General features: G+C 44.2%; 1 protein-coding gene across 4 annotated transcripts in view; it reads right to left on the reverse strand.

The window, feature by feature from the left end:
• The window catches only part of LOC115243866, a 189473-nt gene that overhangs the window by 84006 nt on the left and 80818 nt on the right, over nt 1-24649 (reverse strand). The window contains exons 1-2 of one of the 4 annotated variants that reach the window (XM_029821138.1): nt 22018-22470; nt 21789-21902 (exon numbers count right to left, since the gene is read on the reverse strand). The exons of 1 other annotated variant lie outside the window; for it this stretch is intronic. In XM_029821138.1, the coding sequence (XP_029676998.1) occupies nt 21789-21852 (64 nt within the window). In that variant the 5' untranslated portion in view covers nt 21853-21902; nt 22018-22470. Of the gene's footprint in view, nt 1-21788; nt 21903-22007; nt 22471-24649 lie in introns of those variants that run through there. 2 more of the 4 variants (XM_029821137.1, XM_029821136.1) reach the window with 2 other exon arrangements.

Genomic DNA, 24649 nt, shown 5'->3' on the forward strand with positions numbered 1-24649 from the left:
TATATATATATATATATATATTTATGTCGATGGCAAATATGTTAAAGATGCATAACATTATCGTAGATCGTAATGTCACGTGTATACATGAACCTCGAAGAGAGCTCGTTGTCGAGCGCGTATCGATGGCGATTGTAATTTAACACGCGGACAATGCCGCCGAATTGTTGACCCGTTGTTATCGCGCATATAATCGGCTGTAAAAACGTAATGAATAATACAGTTTCGCGCGTTTCGGAGTATCGACATATTTACATACGAAACACGTGATACGACATACCAAGGGTTAATAAAACGGCGATAAAATTATGCGCGCGTGAAAGAGAAAGAGAGAGAGAGAGAGAGAGAGAGCGTATTAAAAAACAATTATTCCCTGCAAATTACGCGCGTGTAACGACAATTGGATGAATGTAGGGGAGGAGGGCTGAAAGATCGCAATTAACGGTATTACGGTATATTAGGATAATAATAATGCAGTGTCATGGCAATGTCGAGGACGGTAACGCAACGTCATAATTTGTCATCGATTCTCATTAACGTAACATCGTTGCTAACTCGACCCCACCCATTGATCCTCGTCGATAATAATTAATGCGCATGCGATCGAACTTGATCCTATTCTTAATCTCCTATGCCATACACGAATGTGTTTGTATACGTATGTCATTCGAGAAAAATTCGCCAAAAATATTCCTACGACGCGCATTTCTTCGCTGGCAGCAAAACAATTTTTTTTTGCAAACTATATATGTGAGTTTAGTTTTATGCATGCGTATGTTTATACATCCCGATAAAATATGGTACGGCCGGGCATATCACATAATTCGCAAGATACTTCTGTTGTGAATTATCATTAATGGATCGTAATTATTATGCAATATGTAGGGCAATCATCATGCGCTCGCGCTCGTTTCATTTATGCCGTCCCGATAGGTTTTCATAGAAATGTGCGTAATTTACGCGATTTACGGAGATGCGAGCTCGGGAAAATGAGCCGACCGGGCTGATTTACGCCAACGTCGCGTTTAAACAAGCCGTATCGTCTCTTAATGGGATTTTAAAATAACATCACGTGTATCGATTTTATTTCATAATTAGTTTAAACAATCGAAGCGATTGAATAACCATTGAATAAACCACGCCGATTATTATCTTTAAATTTCGATTCGCACAGGGGTTGTCGAAATCTGTAATATATATATTAAAATGATAAGTAATTTTCTCGCGGATACACATGAGAGAAATTTCATTAAATTTTTTAACATAATTTTTCTCCGTGTCGAGAGATACTTCAGGCTTGACGTTTTTCCTGAACCTTGAGATCTCGAGTGTCGCGGGTCCAGCCGCCGCCCCTCTTGATATCAGGAAGAATCTTCCTTTTTTTGTGCGATCGATTTCATTAAAATGCGTTCGAAATAGATATCCTACTTTGCCGCGAAGCGAAGCGCAGACAGTTCTTCGGTATAGTTTGCAAAACAAATAACGCGATATAAACAATAAACTGCGACAGTGCATATCGTTAGCGAGAGAGGAAAAAAGAGAGAGAGAGAGAGAGAGGGAGACGAATGCATCGCATCGAACCGATATTCGCGGTTGTCTGTTCGTATTGGCGATTGCTATAAAATAATTATGTCGGGCCGCCGTACCGACGCGCGACGCCCGGGGAATTGTTATCGAAATGTAATATAAATTTAATATCGATTAAATATTCACGACGTTACGCTTTCGCCGGGTTACAATTTACCGAGCAATTATCAGTTTGTACGGTGTACGGTCGTATCGTTGGACCCGTGTACCATCGATAACATTCGCTGGCCGGTGGCGATTTTAACTCTCTCTCGTCCGCGTCCCGGAAAATATTCCGCACCCTGCGGCTACGATATTTATTAACGTTGCGTATTGCAAAGCGCGTTGTTTAAAAGGACGCTTCTCCTCCTCCGGGAGGATCGAGCCGTCGTGACACGACACGTAAAGCCGGATCCGAACATTTGCTCGAATCCAATCTCTCGCTCTCCATAAAGGAAATTGAAAAATATATATTTTATAAAATATTATATATATCTACAGAGTGTGTGTGTGTGTGTGTGTGTGTGTGTGTGTGTGTGTGTGTTATATGTACTAGAAGTGTGCGCGAGAAGATATTGCTATTTACTCTACTGCGAAAAAATCCGTGTCTCTTGGCGATATGATCGCGGACAGAATCACCTCACATTCGCAATGCGATGGAAACGCATCGGAACATTACTTTTTTTTTTTTTTTCAAACAGAACCGATGTCTCGTAGAATGTTATTATTATTATAAAATTATTATAATAATGATTATGTTCAACAAAAGACGCGAATATCAGCATTTGGCTCTTTAGAGTTACTGTGTGAGTACTGTGTAAGGAAATAAATGGATTTCCCGTGTAATGTAAACGGCGATCGAGACAGAGAGAGAGCGAACGCTGCTCCCTAACAAGGCGGTAAACCAGCGAATCATCAAATCATTCCGTACGATCGTCATTTTCAAAACCGCGAATTCGAAAACAGACGTATCTCTCCTATAACGCATGTTCTCGGCGCAAAATAATATTACATTTCCGGTGACTTAAGTGTTTCGCGCGCGAAACGATATGATTAATCGTATAACAATAATAACAATTAAATCGCGCCGATAAATTTAAAGCGTGTAACGTGTGTAATTTTGCCATTGTTAAATTTAGCGAACGGCGCGGGGGTACAATTGCCGTAACAATGGAAAATCACGCGTCAGATTCTTGTTATTCTCGCCAGGCGCATTGTACAAATGCACCTTAACGACGCGAGTTCGCTAAAACTACTTATGCGATATCGTTGACGTGTGCGCATTTCGATGCACAAAAGACCGATACGGGAGACGTTCTCGCTCTACGCGCGTGACATTCTCGCTCCGCGCAATTTATTAGCGCGATATTTTTTCTCCCTTTTATATTTTATTAGTTCCTTTCATCAAAGGCGACGATAAACATAAAAGAGGCATATACGCGGATTATTATTCAAAGTGAAAAAGTTCTCCGATGCGTCTAACAGCGCGAATGTGCACGTGAACAAGACATCTCTTTTAATTTAAAAGAGTCCCTTTTTTCTCGTCGCGCTGCTATAAGAGCGGTGCACACATTAATACACATGACGTATTGTATTATTATTGTCATCGCCAAGCGCGCGACGACGGTACGTGTGATAATAGAGATATATTTTTAGACGCGAATAGATAAGAAAAAAAAAACGCGTATTTCGTAACAATTAATTAAGCACAAGTAGTAGTAAACGTTATAATTGGAATAATTAGAGTAATCGGAAATAGAGATGAGATAATGATAAATACACAGTATACGACTGTACGTAACCACGATAGAATTAGATGATACGGATAGCGCAATTTTATTACGATAAACGAGGTAAATATCGCGAATTTTTGCGCAATCACTTAATGCAGTCTTCCATGAATTATTATTCCCCCGCGGCTGCCCCTGCGCACGCAATTCCGAAAATGTGCTCGTAATACCGTTACATCGATCGTGGATCGACTCCGCGGCGCGCATCGCTCCAGGTCGATCCCCGCCGGCGGACGAGACTTAGGAATTTATCGGACACCCGCGGGGCGACCTCATCGGAAATTTTGTTAGTGGATTCGACAGTTGTTGTTGCACAAGCCGGCCTGGCATATCGGCGCGCTCGCAAATTATTTAAAGGGCACGTAGAAAGCCCCGCGCTACCAAATTGATTGCCCTCCGATATACACGATCCTATTTCGCGTATCCGAGGAAGCGACCTCGCAACACGGCCGTTTTCCCCGATCCCATTTATATAAACCGGGTCGCCGAAAAAGTCCGAAAACGACCTTTTTATAGAAGCGTACAATATGTTCGGATGCAACCCGCGGAGAGAGATAGAAGGGGAGAGAGAGAGAGAGAGAAATAGGACGCGAGAGTAGTTGAGAGGAAGGGGATGGGGTGAAGAGGGGAAGGAGAGCTTTTAAGGGCGCGCGGGAAGCACTTAAAGCTCCTCTGCGCGATGTTGATACAGCGCGTCCGACGTACGTTAAGCCGCATCGCCATGTTTTACATAATAATACCCGCGGCAATACGCGGGCGATCCGCTCATCGTAAAACGCCGCGGATGGAACAGGCACAATGGAATTGTCATAATACGTTATGAATAATAATAGGCCGCGGCTATAATCCGCGGCCATTAATGTGAGCGGATGCTGAAACGCCCGACGAACCCGCGGATTTGCTACACGGCGAAGGGAGAATCGTATCGATACTTTTACGCGGGGCGATATCGATGTCGAACGAAGCAGCAGAGAGATGTTATCTAGATTGATACACACACACACACACACACACACATACACACACGAACGTATTTCCTAGATATTTTATGTAACCGTCTTTCTTGCGTCAATTTTTTTTAATACGAGATGTCAGGAACGCGCGGGGGCAGGCCATCTTATCGAAAGAGGAACGACAATTATATTAATAGCGGTTATGTAATAGCAATAAATGGCATCTTTGGTAATTGATATTTACAAAATGGTAATTTACTAATTAGTGTTTACATATTAATGATTTAATATAATTAATATTTGCGCATCACCGCGCGATGATAGGTAATCAATACCGATTCGTCTATGATTTCAAGCTCTTATTTAACAATATTTGATTGGAATTTCAAAATATTCGTGGTAATAAACGCTTCGAATATGAGGGGGTCTTGATCGATTCTCTGATTTCTTTTCCTACAAACTCGGCGCTTCGTCGATTTTGCGAAAGATCACGATCTAGCACGGGGTATACACACACATATGACCGTCCCAGTTGACGGGGTTAAAGTATGCCTCGTTAGGTCCTCATTTGGAAGATGCTGGCGGCATCGGAGTGATTATTGTTTCGAGAAACAGAGANNAGTCAATTTCGGAGCGCCGTTAATGAGGCTGTCGCAATTTAACCGGGTTGACTAACTCCGTTTAACGATTCGCCCTCTCTCCCGCTCTAGATTTCTCTCTCTCCCTCTCCCTCTCCCGTAATGCATAATCTGCCTATAATATGAACAGAGAAAGAAAATTCAGTTAACTCGACGGATGATCGCGCTCGGGATGTAATTTACATTCTAACAGGGCCCAGAATTGCAAGCGATTCCGCCGATTTGCTGGAAACTCGTGGAAATTATCGATGATTTTTCTCACACTTTTCGGTCGCGATTCGAAAAAATTCAATTATCACATCCAGATACAATCAACACACCGATAAAAAGAACTCAATATATTTCATCGACTCTTCCTTCGCGGTTTCATTCTCACAATACGATATATGAGTATACGATATATATATATAATTGCGATTTATCGGTTATTAATTGATAAATAGTATTTCTGCAAATGTGTTAGCCGCACGATTAAACGTGTTTTAAACGAGAAAATAATTATATAAATTAAACGCGAATCGCACAAAATTGCGGAGCGCAAATGTATCGCGGCTCTTTCGCAGAAACAATGCGATCGTTGCCGCCAATTTCCCTGGCATTGTCACTCGCGATGGGAGACTTACAAAAGCGCAGTTATATCGACGACAGGGTGTCAATAAAATCGCAACAACATCGATCGACTCCCTCCTTCCTTTGCAAATATTTTGCAACAGCAACAAGCACGGCTGTGTCGCGCGCTATCAATACAATACACGCGTCGTAATCGAACGCGCGTACGCGAAAATCACCCGATGATCGCCGCTAATAATATAATTAATGTAATGTCCGACGTGCGATTCCCAGGTTATTTAGCCTGTGCAAATTTAACCGATTCGCGGCGATTATTTACGCACGCGCGCGCGCGCGCGTTTGTGTGTGTGTAGGTATATATATGTGCGAGCATATGTCATGCACCTACTCGATCGCATCGCCGCTTGTAGGAAACGTTACAACGTGTACTGCGTCGGTTGCATAGTTTGTGACACACGAATAAAAAACGCTATCTCGCTGGTGAAAAAAAAAAAAAAATATTCGCGAAACAAGCGCCGGCGATCGTCGGCGGCGCTTCAAAAGCTGTTTCTCCGAACGCAGTTTCGCTGTGATTTCATATAGTGCCCGGCTTGACCGGAAAAACGAAGCGTTTTCCCCGGCCCGTTATTAATAATTACTACGCCGAGAGTAATAATTGTCTCATCTTCTCGTCGCGAATTGCGCCGCGTCAAAGCGCGAAGCGAACGTTTTCCATTAAATATCAAACGTTATCGAACTTTGTTTCGCGCTATCCGATAGGTGCAGTTATAAATTGAGGAAGTACGGTCAGATACGTTTTGTTCGACGGCGGATGCAAATAAATCTCGCGTCATCGATAACGACACTGCTTCTACGGCGGGGCAAATGCCGTTTTTAATTCGACCGATCAAAAATATTGTTCTCGCGTTTATAATCGCTAATTAAGTTTAGAACAACACAGAAGAATCTCGAGAAAAAGAATTTTTATCCCTAAAAATAATATCCTTTGTTTTTCTGACGTGCACGAGAGAAGAGGAAAAGAGAGAGTTCAAAATATGTCTTATTGTCAGTTGTTTGCAGAGCAGATAAATTTATAATAGCATAAAATAAAAAAATGCAGCAAAGTCTATAACGAGATGTCAGATTCATAGATGCTCGAGTGAATTTTTTAAGATCAGCATCTACATTCGCGATTTTGCGAATAATTAATGACAAGCAACATTAAAAGTACGCTTCGTGATGTTATAAACGGCTCCATCAAACAATTATTTTATCCGGGCTTTGTCTGACGAATTATATAATTATCGTTATTCTAACAAAATCTTTTTTTACATTCTGATAAATATCAGAAACTTCAGTATTTACGATCGAGAATCCGGAATGCAAGTATTATAAAATGACCGCAATGCCATCGGAATCTGCTTGAAACATATGTAGAATTAATCTCACGGAGATTGCTTTCAGTTAAATGTAAGTTGCAATCGAAAAAAAAAAATATGCGTTCTTTTATCTACTCTCAATTTTCTCTATGTTTTGTACAACGCATCCTTTTTTTTTATATCCGTTCTCCACACAACGTATCGTCGATTGACGAAAATCGCAGAGACGGACACTTCCGACTGTTTGTTTCCTCTGTTAGTTCCATATCGCGCAGCACAGTCCAATTCACGGTAATCACACGTCGGGGCTGCCTTCTGTCGACCGTGGCGAGACGGCGGCTCCGTCAATAACACTTGCACGGGACCAGGCTATTGTTGCGGAAAACATAGCCTGTACCGTCCGCGAGGAAAACATTTAGAAACGTACGACGACGTCTCTCTCTCTCTCTCTCTCTCCTCTCCCATTGTCTCTCTCTGGTTGCATACCCAGTACAATACGGCGTATGTTCTCTCGCGCGTAAAAGCAGACCGACAAGAGAGAGAAAGAGATATATATATAGAAAGAGAAAGAGAAAGGGAGACGGAAAACACCCTCACCCTATGTACGCCACGCTTCTCTCGTTTATTTTATAAACACGGAAGTAATTCGTAGACTCTTGCGCGCGGCTGCACGCGGGGCTTCGTTGCGGGTTTCGATGCGGTGATATAGCGGAGAAAACGCAGACCACCGCGTATGGCAGCGTGCGTGTGTCGCTGCCACACGCGCCCTCGACTGGAGGACGCAAGGGTAGAAAGTCACAGTGGTCGAGCGCAAAAAATTTCCACGGCCCGGAGTAGTTCAAAGTACAAAGTAATTTTTCGGAAAATTTGAAAGTCGAAAAGAGATCTCTGAAAGGCGGACGAGATTTCGAAAGAGAAAAGAGACACACGATGACTCTACCTACTTTCTTTACTCTTACACATTTCGGGGCAACCTCTTTGAAAAATTGATAAAGTTAAATCTGCAAAACTGTTGTAGCATCGAGAAAAAAAGGATAAGGATTTGCGTTCTGTGTTCTGTTAGCCGTGAAAGTATATTAATATACTACATTGTCAACGAATGGTATGGGATATTTGACTTTTCGATGACAGAGCACGCACATGCCCCTGCCGACTCGTGCCCGTTTCGTGCGTGAGAGGAAAAAAAGCGGAAGATAGACAAGCGCACCCACGCGCGACCGGGTAACCATGGGCGTCGACAAGGTTTTTCTTCTTCAACCTCGAACAAACACATAAATGCCAAAAGTATTTCTCTTTATTACTTGTCACTCCATGCTTAATTTAATAAATCGTTTTTCTCACAATCCCGGAAAGATATCTTTACTGTAAAAATGTTGCTCTCATATGATATATCCTTGAACGAATACTCGCCGATCCGTTTACAAAGTGCAACTCGAATTCATCCGTTTGAGGTCTCGACTCCCTCGAATCCCAGGGGCAGGATGACGCCGATGGCGTCGGTGCACTCGGTGCACACATCGCGCACTCATTTTTCCGACGTCACGGCGCGCGCGCACAACGGCAGATGGTACTCATCATCATCATCTGGGGGAAGGAGGAGGCGTGGCGTGGCACGCTTTAATCGCTTAAAATCGCCGTTAATTGAAAACGAGTCAATTTACGAGTAACACGAGAACTCCGGGGAGCGCGAGTGACGCGCAAACACGAGCGGGCGCTTATGATATTGTCCTTGAAAATGGCCGTTTGGACTCCCATCGCGAGGGTTTTCAACGGGACACTCTATCCCTTCGCCCTTCCCTCTTCAGAGCCACCGGCGCAAAAAAAAAGTCTATTTAGAAGTATAATGAGGCATGCGTGACGCATGACACGGGTGAAGACTCGGCGCTCTCTTTTTCCTCTTTTTTTGCCGCTGACGCATCGTCCGCCTTTTTCCGGCGTAAATTTTCGCTGAAACTATAAGGGTGATCGCGCGGTTGGATCATTATCTAAACAAGACATATCCTCTGAGTCAGGATTTTTCAGAAATCGAGAAAAAGAAACAGCAGTTGAATAGATTCGCTATACCGTTTAAAATCGCGTAATTAATTCTGGAGAGAAATAATTCACCGTATGTAATATAATTACACAGGCTTCAAATTTCTTTTCAGAGAAAAAATTCATATATATATATAATATCAGATTCGAAGATTCATTTTATTTGAGAAACATACAGTTTCGCACGTAAACGACGAGTCAATCGCAATATTATGTGACATTGATTGTTCCAGCGATTTATCGCCGGTAATGCACCGACTCCGTAACGACTTGTACACGTCATCGTATTGTTTTCCTAAATTTTCTACATACCACAAAGTTGACGCTATCGCAGCCGACGTGGAATTTCCGTCATTAGACGTAATTACGCAATTACGATTTGTGTGTCTGTGTTATATGGGTTATCATGATGTCTATGTGATCCGTAATTAAATCCCATGGCTTCTAATTGAGCGTATTTTTTTGCGACGGGGTGTCATACTATTTGCTCTTAATAATGCATGTCCCAGCATCACAATATGAAAATAATATTTCCTGAGATTACATAATTAATAATTAATAAAATTATTATTGTACATTTTTATTGCTTAAGGAAAGAATATCGTATGTAATATTATATGTAAAATGTGTGTGTGTATGTTATATTAATAACGCAAATCCGAGATGGAAATTGTCACGGCAATTCATGGCCATCTCGCACCGGGCGGAGATCTTTAACGTTTACCATACTACGAAAAGCAGTCCATTAGTCGGCAATGTTCCGTGACGAATGTCGCCGTATTGTTCTAGGCGGCGAATTTTCCGAGCGTGCGCCGCGGCAAAATTTACACCGCGCGGACAATCGTAATTACGCAATTACGATTGTATCCGTATTATCGCGGCACGAGGCCTCCGGCCGGGTAACCGGCCGGAAATTTACAGGCGGCTACGTAGCCTGTAATTGAATTCTAAGGCTCGTAATTAACCGTATTCTTCCGTCGCGGCACCCGGGGAGGGTCGATCCCATTTGTTTTAATAGCATATTTGCGTCGAATCCCGATGAAGCGATCGGAATTCCGCGCACGCCGCCCGCTTAATTCGCGCGACACCGCTTACACCCATCTACGTATAATGTAAGCCGACGGCGGTAAGTCGACACACACACATACACACGGTGGTTCGGGAAAAAATCTAGTTTCCGCACAAACGGGGGCAGACGCCACGTTCCGATAGAGAGCCTAAGATATATCCAACGATGTCGGCTCGGCCAGTTTTTTAAATCGGTTAATTTACGCGAAATTGCTCCGCGTGCGCACTTAATTCGCGAAACAGAATCGTCGCACCGATTTTTCAGCCGGTGCCAGGTGATGAAAATGCCTTCTCGTCGACGTTATTAACAATCACGTGTTTTATTATTTTTCGTATTTATGTATACGCCGTAAAATATTGGCTTTAACCACGATATTATTATAATAGAATGTAATTAAATATGTACTATATATAAAAAAAAGAAAAAATATAAATCGATTAAACAAACTTTGCTTACAGAATTAAAGTTTGCTTCAATATTACAGCTTTCGATCTAACAAGCCATCTATTAGTATTCATGGTATTATAATAGAATATCCGATGGAGTTTCTCGTTAATTTTGATCCTTAGGGGGGAACGAAAAAATCTTGAAAAATAAAAATTAAGAATATCCTCTTCACAGTGCGAGTTGCCCCTAATCATCGTACGTTTGCACGAATAAAACAGTTGCGCACGTGAAGCTGTCATCTGCTGTCACGTGATCCGTCTATCATGACATAAGGCGCGATTAGTATTCGTGAAAGTGGAGGGATACTAAAATTAACGGAGCCAAATCTAAGAAAAGACAATTATAGCTGGATGTAATATGTATAATTGGAAGAATTCTGTCAATTCTCTGAAAGGAAACATAATTACGGGTGTTTGAGATTCGCTTATAGAACCGAAAGCTCGGTTCAATATCGCAGTCTCGGACCTAAGTCATCCTGCCAACGCTGAAACGCAGCCCGTGGCGCGAACATTGCGGCGGATTAATCTATCCGGCTGGTTTCCGCGGATCGGTAACCCAGTTTCGCGAGATCGTTGTGCTCGAGTAAACTACATCTTTCATTAAGGTACAACAGCAACTACACCTTAATTGAACGACTCTCATTCGACCGGCCGACCGCCGATTAATTTAACGGCTCCTCGCATGTACATACGCATGTACTCGAGACAAATCCGGTTCTCGTAGCTTGCCGATCGTCAGGAACTTTATCAACGAGCCTGCCATTAGACAATTAGTAATTATCGTAATTTGCTAGTAATCCGCGTTCTCGCATTCGATACTTGGAAATCTATCTGTATATAAAGATTATATGTTCTCTCTCGCAAGCATGTTTTACTCTTTTATAATATATAATTATTTATTTATTTTTAATTTTCTTTAAATAGGAACTTTGTATTGAACATTACCTTGAAATAATTTATAGCTGCAATAAAATTACACGCAATGCGAATCACTAATTTCGCTTCGAGATATTAAATGAAAGTTTCGCGTGATTCGCCGTGAGAAATGTCGCGAGCCGCATTACATCACGCATAAAGTTTCGCTGGCGATTATTTTGATTACCGGTTGCCGCCGATTGTCGGATACCAGCCGTGCGCCGGTCATTCTACGCAAAAATGGACGGTGGGTCTGTCGGAATCCAAATAGGCTCGTTTAAATTCGAAATTTCTAGCGTTGCAACTCTTCCTCGCTCTCTCTCTCTCTCTCTCTCTCTACGCTCGCGGTGCCGCCTCTACGTTGCCTTTGCAATTTCGTAAAACGATGCATATGTATAAGCCGCGAAACGGTGGATTTAAATGCCGGGAAATATTTTTCTCCGTCCGTGTTATAAAGCGTCGCCGCGCGTAAAACTAAATCATCGTTGACAAGGTTTCGCGGGCGGTCGCGTTCTTTAATGAAGTCCGTTATTATCGAGCTCGGTGTCGCGATGCAAATGTCTCGATTGTCGATTTAAAGAAAACGACGTACAAAAAAAAAAAAGTATTCACAAGATATGAAAGACACGCGGATTACAGAAAGAATAATAATTATTATCAATTTGCACGATAATCCGAAAGTTCTTCCGAAGAGAACAGCTTAAACTTATTTAAGATCCTTTCCTCCTCCCTGCGCGTTGTAATCGTAACGAGAATTATTCTCGAGAAACGCGTCCCCTCGACAATTTACACAGGGAAACAACTCTTTCGATACTCCCGTCCATTCGAATACTCGAAAGAATTGTTATTCCGAAGAATTGGTCGCGTTCGGTTTATTGGCTTGAATGACGACGACGACCTGAAGATCATTGATGACCACCTTAAACAGTTCACGGAAGCCAAGACGCAGACAAATACAATTACGAGTGCGGGTATGATGACGATACCGACCCGTTCTCGCTAATTTTCGAGTTTGCGTGTCATACCGTAGGCGAACTGTCTGGAATTGTTTTAATTAAAGCAATGCCGTGTATCCGTCGTAAATTAATACAATGCGCTAATTGCCCCCGCTACGATACGATCCTGCAGATACAATTGGATACAATTCGCGGAACAATTCCTTTCATCTCGCTTCATATTTCTCCCTAATTCTCTCGTCACCGTCGTCGCGAAACTTGGCGTCTGTAAACTCTAATGCCATTCGAAGTTGCTATTGCAAAAATAAAGCTGCATTTGCGTCGCTAAATTTGCCTTTAGAAACGCAACGCGTCCTTTTATTAATTACCGTATACGATTCCAATAAGAATATAGAGCGATACAATATTATATATAACGTATATATATTTTTAAATAACGTATAAAAAAAATTATAAATAAAAATTTAAAATAAATAAATCTTTAAAAGAGTAGCTCTTGTGTATCTATCGAAATTTTTATTTTTGTCATTTGTTACGATCGTATTGTGCATTGTATCGCTCTCGACATTCCATATCTATACTGCCACTTTTGCCACATCGCGTGCAGATCGCTCGATCGTAAACGCTCGTGTAACGCGGCCACGAGAGCGCGTCTATTGGTCGTGGTGAGGCGCGATGCATAAAATCGTATCGTTATCATAACCGATCCGCGGATACCGCGGTAATATTCTCCTCTTTTCGGGAGAGGCGTAACTCGGTAACGGCCGTATCGTTTCCCCTTCATCAAGCGGCGCGGTCTCGCGTCTAGATTTAACATATATATTACACGTGTACATGCACACGCGTATACGGGAAACACGTATATAATCTACATCCCCGTCGACGTTTACCACTTTTACGTTTATGCCCGACCATCTGCGGAGGTAGAAACGGGAGGAGGTGAGCGAGGTAGTATAGAGATAGAAGCGGCGTGCAGGGTTAGCGGAGGGATAAATCCGTGTTGTGTGACACGCGCGCCGTGGGGCGTTTACGTGCGTGGGACGAACGTCGGCACGGCTGGAGCTAAGCTATAGCTGTAGATAGGTAGCAGGTAGCCCGAAGCCCGACCCGTCTCGGCTTAGTGCGTGTAGCGCGACCATAAACAACCGTGCAACTTTCACGAGGACTTTACCGGGCCCATTACCAGCGACCTATTTCCCGGCGCGGTTCATGAGCGAGCGCACGCTCGGTGCGCTCGCGCGCAACCCGAACTTCGTAAGGTAATTGTTCATCTGGGCTTGTCAGTTGCGAGTTCTCGCTACGTTAATGCCGGCCGAAATGGCGCGTCGTTGTATATGTACCTTTTAACGGTCGAGAGCGTTAAAGGAGAGGGCAAAGTGCCCGGATTGACGCACCTTTCGACATTCGCGAAAGTTTGCCTTTGATATCGGTTATATCTCGACGCTTTCACCGTCCGGTATTTGACATCCATACATCGATATTAGCCATCCAATTCGTACGGTCTTTGATGCCGAGCGGTATGTGTAAGTATCGATAGTTTGCCTAAACGCCCGTGGCACTGAGCGAAATCGCTTTTCATGAATCATCACGTATCGGCCAGGGCCAGTCGATCCCGTATACATCAATTATGCACTTAAGAGGGATCCCCGCGGCGCGCGGCCAACAGATGTGCGGCGATCTCGAACCATCTCGTGCGCGATGTCGAACATTTATGCAGGAGCCCCGGCCTTTGTTCCCCCTTCGCTCCCCAATTTTGACGAGAGGAAATATCAGCGGACCTGCAATAGCGAGGAGAACATTTATTCGTCCTTAAAAGTCAATTTATAGAAATGAGAAATTTTCAGAAATGGTAATAACGTCGATGATAAAAGGTGAGTCGATAAGGATTCGTACGTAACGAGCTCGCGGCGGAGAGAGCCACGTAATGTTAATTCTCGTAGATTGTTAAAACGCATTAAGCGCGCGACGCAGGGCGTCGGCGTTTTAATCGCTTAATTGAACGTAACTGCGCGACGCTTGTAAAATAATACTCTGCGCTTGCGACGTTTAGAGTGACGGCAAGAAGATATGCCGTCACGGCGTTACGGCCACCGATGTTGTTAAGGGCACGATATTGAAGTAGATCTAAATGTATACGGGGTATCTCGAACAAAATCGCGTACGTTATTTCGAAAACAAGTATAAATTCGATTGATTTTTATCAACTATTCCGTTTCAAGTGGGAGAAAATTGGGAAAGAAGAAATTTTCTCCGATTATAAATTCAATGAGGGTGCGCGAGTGTGTTATAAAGATAACTTTTATTCCTCGTTTGATTTCAACTAGATTTCACTTTAACGGAACTTTAATTCGAGTCTTAGAAAGATATTTAATGTCGAGTATGAAAAAGTTGCGAGCAGATAGTGTGTCGAATCCAAATTTTCTCCCCCGCGTTCTCAAAGTTGTTCGAAGAATGCGAGCGCGAATGAAAGAAGACGTGCGGGCAAACTTGGGGCATCTTATACGCGAAAAGAGGATCTAGATAGTAAGCGCATCCGGAGATACTTAGCGACGACGGTGTTACCGGGGACGAACAAACTAGCGGCGTCGCGTATAAAACACGAGCGAAAATAACTAGCTCGCTCGGAGAGAAACGCGGTCGGAATATAATATAATATAATGTACTTCGCGGAATTATATCTCTTCATGAAAGTAAAAGTTGCCTCGTTAACCCGATTGCGGCACTTTGGCCACTCCAACTATACATTTTACGGCTGACAATTAAAATCAAACGACGGGGACAAAATGCGGACGAAGGGATCGGAGCCACGATGGAAAACTAACGTATCGTCCCGTGTCCATTTAACGCTACTCACGTGTAATGTTATAACGTAAAGAAATAAATTACGCACATGTCAAAACTTTGTTGACGCTACGATAATAATGTCGAAACTTTGGATAGACTTCTTTTTTTCTCTCTCGCAAACAAGAAAAGGAAATACGATTGGTAACTAGATGTAATAAAAATATGAGAGAACAATATTTCATTGCTCTTGGCGAACTTCTCTCGTGTAATCCCGGAAACTGGAAGATGGGTGAACGTGCTCGACATCATATACGTCTCTTTCACGAGCGGGACTAAATGTCTCGTTTCGCGATTTCGAGGTAGAAATCGCCGGTTGTATTCTAGCCGGCGCGCTACCTCGCGCAATTTCCTCTCGCGATAGAATCCGATGTAACGTCGCGTCTCTCGAGTACGAGGGTCGCGATGCTCGTTCGTTCGTTCGCTCGCTCGCTCGCTCGCGCGCGTGCACATAACGGCGCGATTTTTCGATCTGACGGCCGGCAAACGCTTGCGGGGGTTAACCCATTAACCCAAGAAGGGAAGGGGGAAACGGGGGCGCGGAATGGGGCGCGTTACGTCTCGAAACTATCGCGCGGGGATCACAGTTCGCCGCAGCCAACCCCCCACCTCATTCCCCTCCCCTCTTCTCTTCATCCCGTTGGGTATCGTAATTTCGTCGATAGTAACAACGGTAACAACGACGCCACCACCGCCGCAGCGAGCCGTTAATCCCCTCCCCCGCCTCCACCCTCGTCCTTCTTCCCTCTACCCTCCGGGATCCGGTTTTTCACTCCCGTCGCGCGTTCACCCTTCGCTCCTCACCATCGGTTTATGCGCCATCGCGGTCGCGGCTTTCAACCCAGCCGATTTCGACGACCGAACAAACAGAACATACCGAAATGTCCGCCGACGAACGTGCGCCGGTTGTATTTACTTAACCCGGATGGAAACGGTATTAATGGGCAACGAGTTAATTAATAAATGAGTTCTGTATTTCCGAGCGGTTGAGAAACATTTATTTGGAGAACACAAATTAGAAATCAAATTTGGCGTATCACGAGTGTCCTTATTTTTCCGATATATTTTCCGAATAAAACGAACAAGAGTACACCGCGGTATTCGTTTTCGCGCCGAAATAATAAAAGGAAATTTTTTAAATTAAACGAAATTAAGAGGATTAAATTAAATCGATTAACTAACAAAGAGTTAAGGGAAAGTGTAACGCGCCGCACGATTAATATCTATAAAAGTATTATCTCATCATCCGAGTATAACGAACGTGATTTATTACGCGATGGACGATTTTGGGAAGATTCGCACAGATTTATCCGGTATCGTGTCGTGCGGGCAATATGCGGCTGTATCTGATCATGGTGTGGAATATACGGTGGTGAAAAATTGGCGGCGCGGTTAAAGATCCGCGAACGGGGTCGGACGGTGGCGGTTAAGCACGGTATTACGCATCCTTTGCATGCGCCCTCCTTTTTACGGGGCGGCGATGCGACTTCATATTTTTCACGCCACGAGCGTATGGAAATAGAAGCAGAAATGAACGCGACCGTGACAGTTGTTCCTCGGATCTCCACCGACGTCGTTTGCATTTCTCATAAGCGCGACCGCGTTTTTTCTTTTTTTTTTTTTTTTTTTTGTCCCTTGTTGACGCTACGATAATAATGTCGAAACTTTGGATAGACTTCTTTTTTTCTCTCTCGCAAACAAGAAAAGGAAATACGATTGGTAACTAGATGTAATAAAAATATGAGAGAACAATATTTCATTGCTCTTGGCGAACTTCTCTCGTGTAATCCCGGAAACTGGAAGATGGGTGAACGTGCTCGACATCATATACGTCTCTTTCACGAGCGGGACTAAATGTCTCGTTTCGCGATTTCGAGGTAGAAATCGCCGGTTGTATTCTAGCCGGCGCGCTACCTCGCGCAATTTCCTCTCGCGATAGAATCCGATGTAACGTCGCGTCTCTCGAGTACGAGGGTCGCGATGCTCGTTCGTTCGTTCGCTCGCTCGCTCGCTCGCGCGCGTGCACATAACGGCGCGATTTTTCGATCTGACGGCCGGCAAACGCTTGCGGGGGTTAACCCACGCGGGGTAGAAGGGAAGGGGGAAACGGGGGCGCGGAATGGGGCGCGTTACGTCTCGAAACTATCGCGCGGGGATCACAGTTCGCCGCAGCCAACCCCCCACCTCATTCCCCTCCCCTCTTCTCTTCATCCCGTTGGGTATCGTAATTTCGTCGATAGTAACAACGGTAACAACGACGCCACCACCGCCGCAGCGCGCCGTTAATCCCCTCCCCCGCCTCCACCCTCGTCCTTCTTCCCTCTACCCTCCGGGATCCGGTTTTTCACTCCCGTCGCGCGTTCACCCTTCGCTCCTCACCATCGGTTTATGCGCCATCGCGGTCGCGGCTTTCAACCCAGCCGATTTCGACGACCGAACAAACAGAACATACCGAAATGTCCGCCGACGAACGTGCGCCGGTTGTATTTACTTAACCCGGATGGAAACGGTATTAATGGGCAACGAGTTAATTAATAAATGAGTTCTGTATTTCCGAGCGGTTGAGAAACATTTATTTGGAGAACACAAATTAGAAATCAAATTTGGCGTATCACGAGTGTCCTTATTTTTCCGATATATTTTCCGAATAAAACGAACAAGAGTACACCGCGGTATTCGTTTTCGCGCCGAAATAATAAAAGGAAATTTTTTAAATTAAACGAAATTAAGAGGATTAAATTAAATCGATTAACTAACAAAGAGTTAAGGGAAAGTGTAACGCGCCGCACGATTAATATCTATAAAAGTATTATCTCATCATCCGAGTATAACGAACGTGATTTATTACGCGATGGACGATTTTGGGAAGATTCGCACAGATTTATCCGGTATCGTGTCGTGCGGGCAATATGCGGCTGTATCTGATCATGGTGTGGAATATACGGTGGTGAAAAATTGGCGGCGCGGTTAAAGATCCGCGAACGGGGTCGGACGGTGGCGGTTAAGCACGGTATTACGCATCCTTTGCATGCGCCCTCCTTTTTACGGGGCGGCGATGCGACTTCATATTTTTCACGCCACGAGCGTATGGAAATAGAAGCAGAAATGAACGCGACCGTGACAGTTGTTCCTCGGATCTCCACCGACGTCGTTTGCATTTCTCATAAGCGCGACCGCGTTTTTTCTTTTTTTTTTTTTCCGTCTCGCAACCGTACATACGCATTTCTTTTTTTTTCCTTTTTTTTTTATCGGCCCCTCCTACGCGAGTCGGTGGGTCGCGAAAAGGAAAGGCGGAAAAAAGGAGAGAGAGAGAGATAAAAGAGAAAAAGATATTTACGCGAATGTTCTGGGGGTCCGGGTTCCTAAAAGCGTTAGCAACGTTGTTATACGTAAAGCCATAAGATTAGAAGCGCGAAAGCTACGTATAAAAGCAGCTTGTGAGAGGCTACATTAAATGATAATATGTGCGGTCTTCGTATTAGCAATGTTACATTGAGTATAGAGAGAAAAAAAAAATACAATTTATTTGGCATTATCTCGATCCTTTAAGATAAGGGTATACGCGAATAATTATCACGGCCATCGTTGTTAAAATAATTACGCCGTCACATTTTCGCATAAAAAAATAAGGATTAAATGTAGCTATTTCAAATGTATGCGGTGTCAACAGAGAGTTATAGAATAATGCCCCGTTTAACAAGACAAACGGCAAGATACACGAATGAATGCAGATTAATTGCAACGGAGGCAGAGTCTCCCAAGGAGCGTAACAAAAATTACACGGAACACCGAGCAGTAAAGAGCGCTACGGAGAGATAGTCGGTAAAAGATACTGGAAACAAACAGTCAAGATAAATAACAGGAAAGATTAAGACTAAGTCTGTGCGACGTCAGAGATGAGATGGGGAAATGCAACTCTTTAATATTTGCATACTGCATCCTGCGAGGGATGAATTTGGGGAGGGGATATTGCTTTTCGGTTCAACGCGAAAACGCGACTTCCTTCTCTCTCCCTCTCTCTCTCTCTCTTGCAAAGGGTCAAATTAAATTATTGTCATTATCTTCATTATCATTAAAAGCATACCGAGCGGAAGTGCCTCCTCCTCAGGCCAATGCATATCGTGAGGACTCGCATACCCGCGCTCGCGCACACACGTACATACACATGTATGTGTATTCGTAGGAAGATCAAGCTACGAGATGTCGACGCGCATATAATTCTCCCGGGGCGCCATTAAATTGTATTAATCCACTTCCATCACGAAATTGAAGTTCATACGCGATAAACATACATATCCGCTGCGACACGCAGAGGGTCTCCCCCGTACCCTGTATCGTTATCGATCTCACAAACGACTTCTTTTTTTTCGTTCGTCGATATCTCGCACGACGATCGCGTAATTCCCCTCTTTTCATCTGCATTAGCCCGAGGGAACAGCGCAAACATGAACAAAGTCGAGTCAATCATGAGGGATGTTATTCAAGTATCGTCATTTCGCTACTGATACCAAGTGTTTAATCGCTGATTCTTTATATTTTATGCTAGCTGGGGATCGATCATGTCACATTAAAAATCTCCTGCGGGTGATAATCCTATGAATTGCGTGCCTAAAGATATACACGTCGCTTCTTTCTTTTTTTTTTCTACATTCTTTCCTATATATATATTTTATCTTCTTATTTTATTTATTATTTATCTTATTTCAAATTTTCAAAGCAATATTAGACAATGATGCTCGCACTTTTTGAAAAAGGATGGCATCGTCCCGATACTCGATCAACGACAAGTGTCAAGTCCGTGATGCGTTCACATCCGTGAAACGCGACGCATCACGTGCATAATTGGTTCGTACAACACTGTTCTCGTACTGGGCTCGGAATTATCTTCGTTCGAGCTTCATTCGCGTTTTCCGACAATACCTACCCGTTGTTTATCCCATATCGCGAAATGAGTTTCGGAATGAGTGGTATGGGAGCGCGTGTTTGCGCGAAAGAGAGTGCAACGAGAACGGAATTAGACGAGGACAGGTGCGAATCCTCGGAAATGCATATCTCGTACGCCGCAATCGTTTCGCAAATTGAAGAGCGTTGGAAAAAAGCCGGAAACACCGGGATAATGTCCGTTGACGACAAAGGGAGGGGGAAGTAAAAGCGACAACATACTTTCTGCCAGTTGCGTTGTCATTTATTTTTTTCACGCGTTTTACATTCGCAAGCTGAATTGTACTCTCTTTCGAATCGCGGCAGCATCTCTCTCTTTCTCTTTCTCTCATAAAAAAAGCTCATGTATTTATGCGTACACACGCGCGCACGCGCATTAAAAATGAGACATTGTAAACTCGTGCGCGCATAAAATCCGCACTCGCTCCCAGCGAAATGATTTCGGACGCTTTGGCTTTTACGAAATTTTAAAGGATTCCGACGATTGGCATTTTGTCCTCGACGAGTGGAATGATGTACGAGCTTCAAAACGGTTTAAACCATCATTTTAAATTCAATAAAAGAAGAAGACATCTGCGAAATGTCAAAACGGTTCTTTGCATTATTCGGCGCATGAATGCCCGCCTCTAACGCCGTCGATTTTATATCGCAGATTTCACGATTTAGTTTTCAAACAGAGATCATCCGCGGATCAGATATTAATATAATCATACTTTTAAATTTTTTCTGCACGCAGATCCTAAAGCATATTTTATCGCTTCTTTAAACCATTTCAAATACTTAAGTATTCAACGGTTACACTCTCCACAAACTCGAATGCATAAGTCACTCGAGCCTGCTTAAAAATTCAGAAACTCAGCACTTTAGTTATTACCAATAGAACGTCATTCTCGTCGCGGCGGAATAAATGTATGACTACTTTCAAACGGCTAGTGCGGCAAGAATCAGTAATATTCTCGAACGCGGCCCAGCCCTTCCACACAAAGTATATCTCTCCTATTTCATAACTTTCCTAATTTCGTGAACAGAGAGGAGCGAGAGAGAAAATAGCCTGCGCGTAGACCCTTAAAAAAAAACTTGGCACCATTATCGGCGAAAAATTAAGAGAATATTGATGCGATAATCCAAGTGGGAAAAACTTTTCAAGTTAAAAGAATAAAGTATTCCCAAAGCTTATAAAATTATCGAAGAACACAGTTACTTAGCGCAATAATTACAAATTTATCGCTTTACAGAATTTATGGCGGAAATCTAGACGTGATACTTATGTCAGGCAACGGTTACAATGATAAGTGTCGCACCCCTGGTGCAACAATTTCCGATGGCTACCTTCCAGATAGCGGCTCAACGTGCGCGTTATCGTCAACCGTGCACCCGCGCTCATAATAGCGGCCGCAAATAGGCCATCGACGTTGCGCGCGTTGCGAACAACAAAAGCAAAACAGCGTCGCGCGATAGTCAAGCAGCCCCGGCGGATGTCCGAAACGCCGCGCATTCCCGACGCGGATCGTCGACGATTAATCGAATCGATCGAGCAGCGCGCGGCGCGACGGATACGTCTCGTCGTGCCCCTCTCTCTCTCTCTCTCTCTCTCTCTCCTTCGTAGGCTAACGAAACGGTTCGACAAAGGCCCCGATTCATGCGTCAGCGCACGAGGCCGGGTCGACGCAAAAACCGACAACGTACAAAACACACTGTGCAACACACTTACCCCCGATCCATCCGAGATAGAACAATAACACGCTGGTCAGACCGATCCCTCGGGTCCAATCCATGATGATCCAGGCCGATTTCTTGCCGTCTCCGACCGCGGAGTCGTTCGACTCTGAGGGAGAGAAGAGACGAGAGTTAGAGCAGACAACGTGGCTCACACACGGGATCCGCCGCTGGGGGGGGAGGGAGCGTGTGGGGGGGCCGATCGAAGATCAACCTCACTGTACTCCGTGTTTCTCCGAGATCGCGCACAATCCACCCTCTTCGCGAATGCGGTGATTCACATTAAAAATTCACTCGCAAATATCTCCGCGACGTATATATTTCGTCTCGCGATCTGTCCTTTTCTCTCCTTCTTCCTTCTCTCTCACCGAACCGCGCGCGTGGAAGTTTCTCGCCGACTGAAAGCACTTGGGGGGGCACACCGGGTACTCACTAACCCTCTCACGACGACGAGTCACGGCGACGCTCACGGGGTACAACGCGCGTCCCGATCGTGCGGCGAGCACGCGTCGCGCGGAAATAGCGGGTGGCACAGCGGCGAGAAGGCATTCACAGGGGGGAGAGGGAGAGAGAGAGAGAGAGAGAGAGAGAAAAAGAGAAACAGAGAGAGAGAGCGCGCGCTTCTCTCTGTGCCCCACAGTGATCGCGTGTGCCGAGTAGTGGCGGCGGCCTACGGGCTTTGGAGCGCGGGGCACCGCTCCCCTCCACCCACGCAGCGGCACAACGTAGTAACCCCCTCCTCCCTTCCCCCTCTTTTTCTCTCTCTCGGTCGTTCGCACGCGCGCGCCCGAAAGTGCCCGATGTTGGAGCAGCGCGCGACCGAGATGGGAGCACCCCGGCCCCGAACAAGCCCGAACGGAAGAGAGAGAGAGAGAGAGAGAGGGAGAGAGGGCGAGGGAGAAGGAGGAGATTTCCGCGAGCGCCTGTGCGGGAGCCGCACTCTACGCAACAACGTAAGGTGGACTAAGAGTGCAGGGTGCGGATAGGAATGCCTGCTTTCAAAATACCCCCCGGATACTTTGCTCTAGACGCTGACTAGTTTTGGCAGAGACGCCTCACTTTCGATATTGCGAGCGCGAGCTATATAGATAGCGGACGGGATGGAATAGAAGGCATCTCGATGAGATGAATAATCTTGAATAAATAATGTACGATAATGCTATACTTGACGAGAACGATAATTTCGAATAATTTGATAGTATAATTTTACGGTAAATATACGCATCGATTATATGCATCGAGAGAATTTCGTTTAATTTCTTCGATATATTTTCTCGTCGGGAAATTGTTACAAATAAGATATCGATACTTTCGGAGGAAGATGGCCTCGGATATCTTGTAGCACGATATCGAATGACTGACTGAAAGTATCGGTATTCTATTAAGAGCCTAAGCGCCCCTACGCCGAGTGAGTAAAAGCGTACATACATACACACACTCACCAATCCGCACTTAAAGTTAAGTATTCCTTCAGTCGTGGGAAACGGGTGGGATATATCGACTCAGCTTTCGCTCGAGCGATAGGCTCCTTGTATCGTTTGGATTTTAGTAGCGCGGATAGGGCCCGAAAAGTTAGCCCCCTACTACTCTCTCTCTCTCTCTCTCTCTCTCTCTCTCTCTCTCTCCTCGGTACCTCTTAAACTTCGGTTAAACTCTTTCGTAATGCGGTCTACATTCGAGCGAATTTGATATAAATGCGCCGAGTTATATGAGAAACGTTTTTCTTTGTAACTTTAAGTTATGCGGGGTACAAAGTCAAATACATACGCGCGCGAGGCGATATATATACGTATATATACGTCCTCTTATACATATATATAGTGATACACGCGAAATCTTGTCTGCGAGGCACCAAGATTGCCTTGCACGTTTTGAAGTGCATTATAGAGGGATGTATCAAAGATGATACGTTACAGCCAGGTTGAGAATATCGTGTCTCGCAATCGCGTAGAGCGCGACTGCAATAAGAATTTTTTCGATTGCAGCAAGTAAAAGGCTCACAAAACCTTTGAGAAATAAGAGCTGGAAATGTTTCAGTTACCTCCTCCTTTTATTTCTCGTGTTAAATGATTCCGTGTTCAAGGGACGCTTATATCGAATTCCATCTAGCATGTACGGCGTCAGGTTGCACCTGAAGGCGTAGTAAACCGAATGAGAACGGCAGGGATGTAATCGTAGAGAAGGACCGAGACATGTGTGCGTGCATGTGTGTGTGTGTGTGTGTGTGTGTGCGCGCGCGCGTGCGCCGTCAAGTAAAATACGAGGGATACGTAATGAGAATTTCTAATATCAAAAATCAAAGACGAGCATCGCAGAAATATGCTTTCACTCGATCAATACTCCGCTTTTCGCTTCCGCGGCCGAATACGGAAACGACTAGGCAAACAGATAGATATATCTGGAGCATGAAAAGCAATGTTGTGTTTGCGGACGTCAGGTACAGCTGGGAACTATCCCGTGACGGATTTATAGTACGCGGGGCCCGCTGCGCGACCGCCATTTTTCCAAGACCCTCTTATCGATCTGTCAAAATATTGAGATCTAGCGGTGAGTGTACTTAAACGTTGAAACGCAGCCGCCAGAGAGATGCAATTAATTCGAGATACTATTCCAATATAAAATATCCACGATATAAATTACTGGCAATAATAATAATTGCTAGTCTGTTTTCAATTATATATATCATCGTTATTACATTTGCGTAATTAATTGCGACTGATTGCAATTTCATGAAAATTAAATTAATTCGCGTGTATTTTTTTCTACATTTATCCCCTTGTTTAAAAAGTCAGTTAATTCGAAACAATTCAGCGATTCTTACATCTCGTACTATGTGCGGGGAAAAAAAAGGGAAAG

This window comes from Formica exsecta, unplaced genomic scaffold (genome assembly GCF_003651465.1).
Source record: "Formica exsecta isolate Colony F162 unplaced genomic scaffold, ASM365146v1 scaffold744, whole genome shotgun sequence".
In the NCBI taxonomy this organism is placed as follows: Eukaryota; Metazoa; Arthropoda; class Insecta; order Hymenoptera; family Formicidae; genus Formica; species Formica exsecta.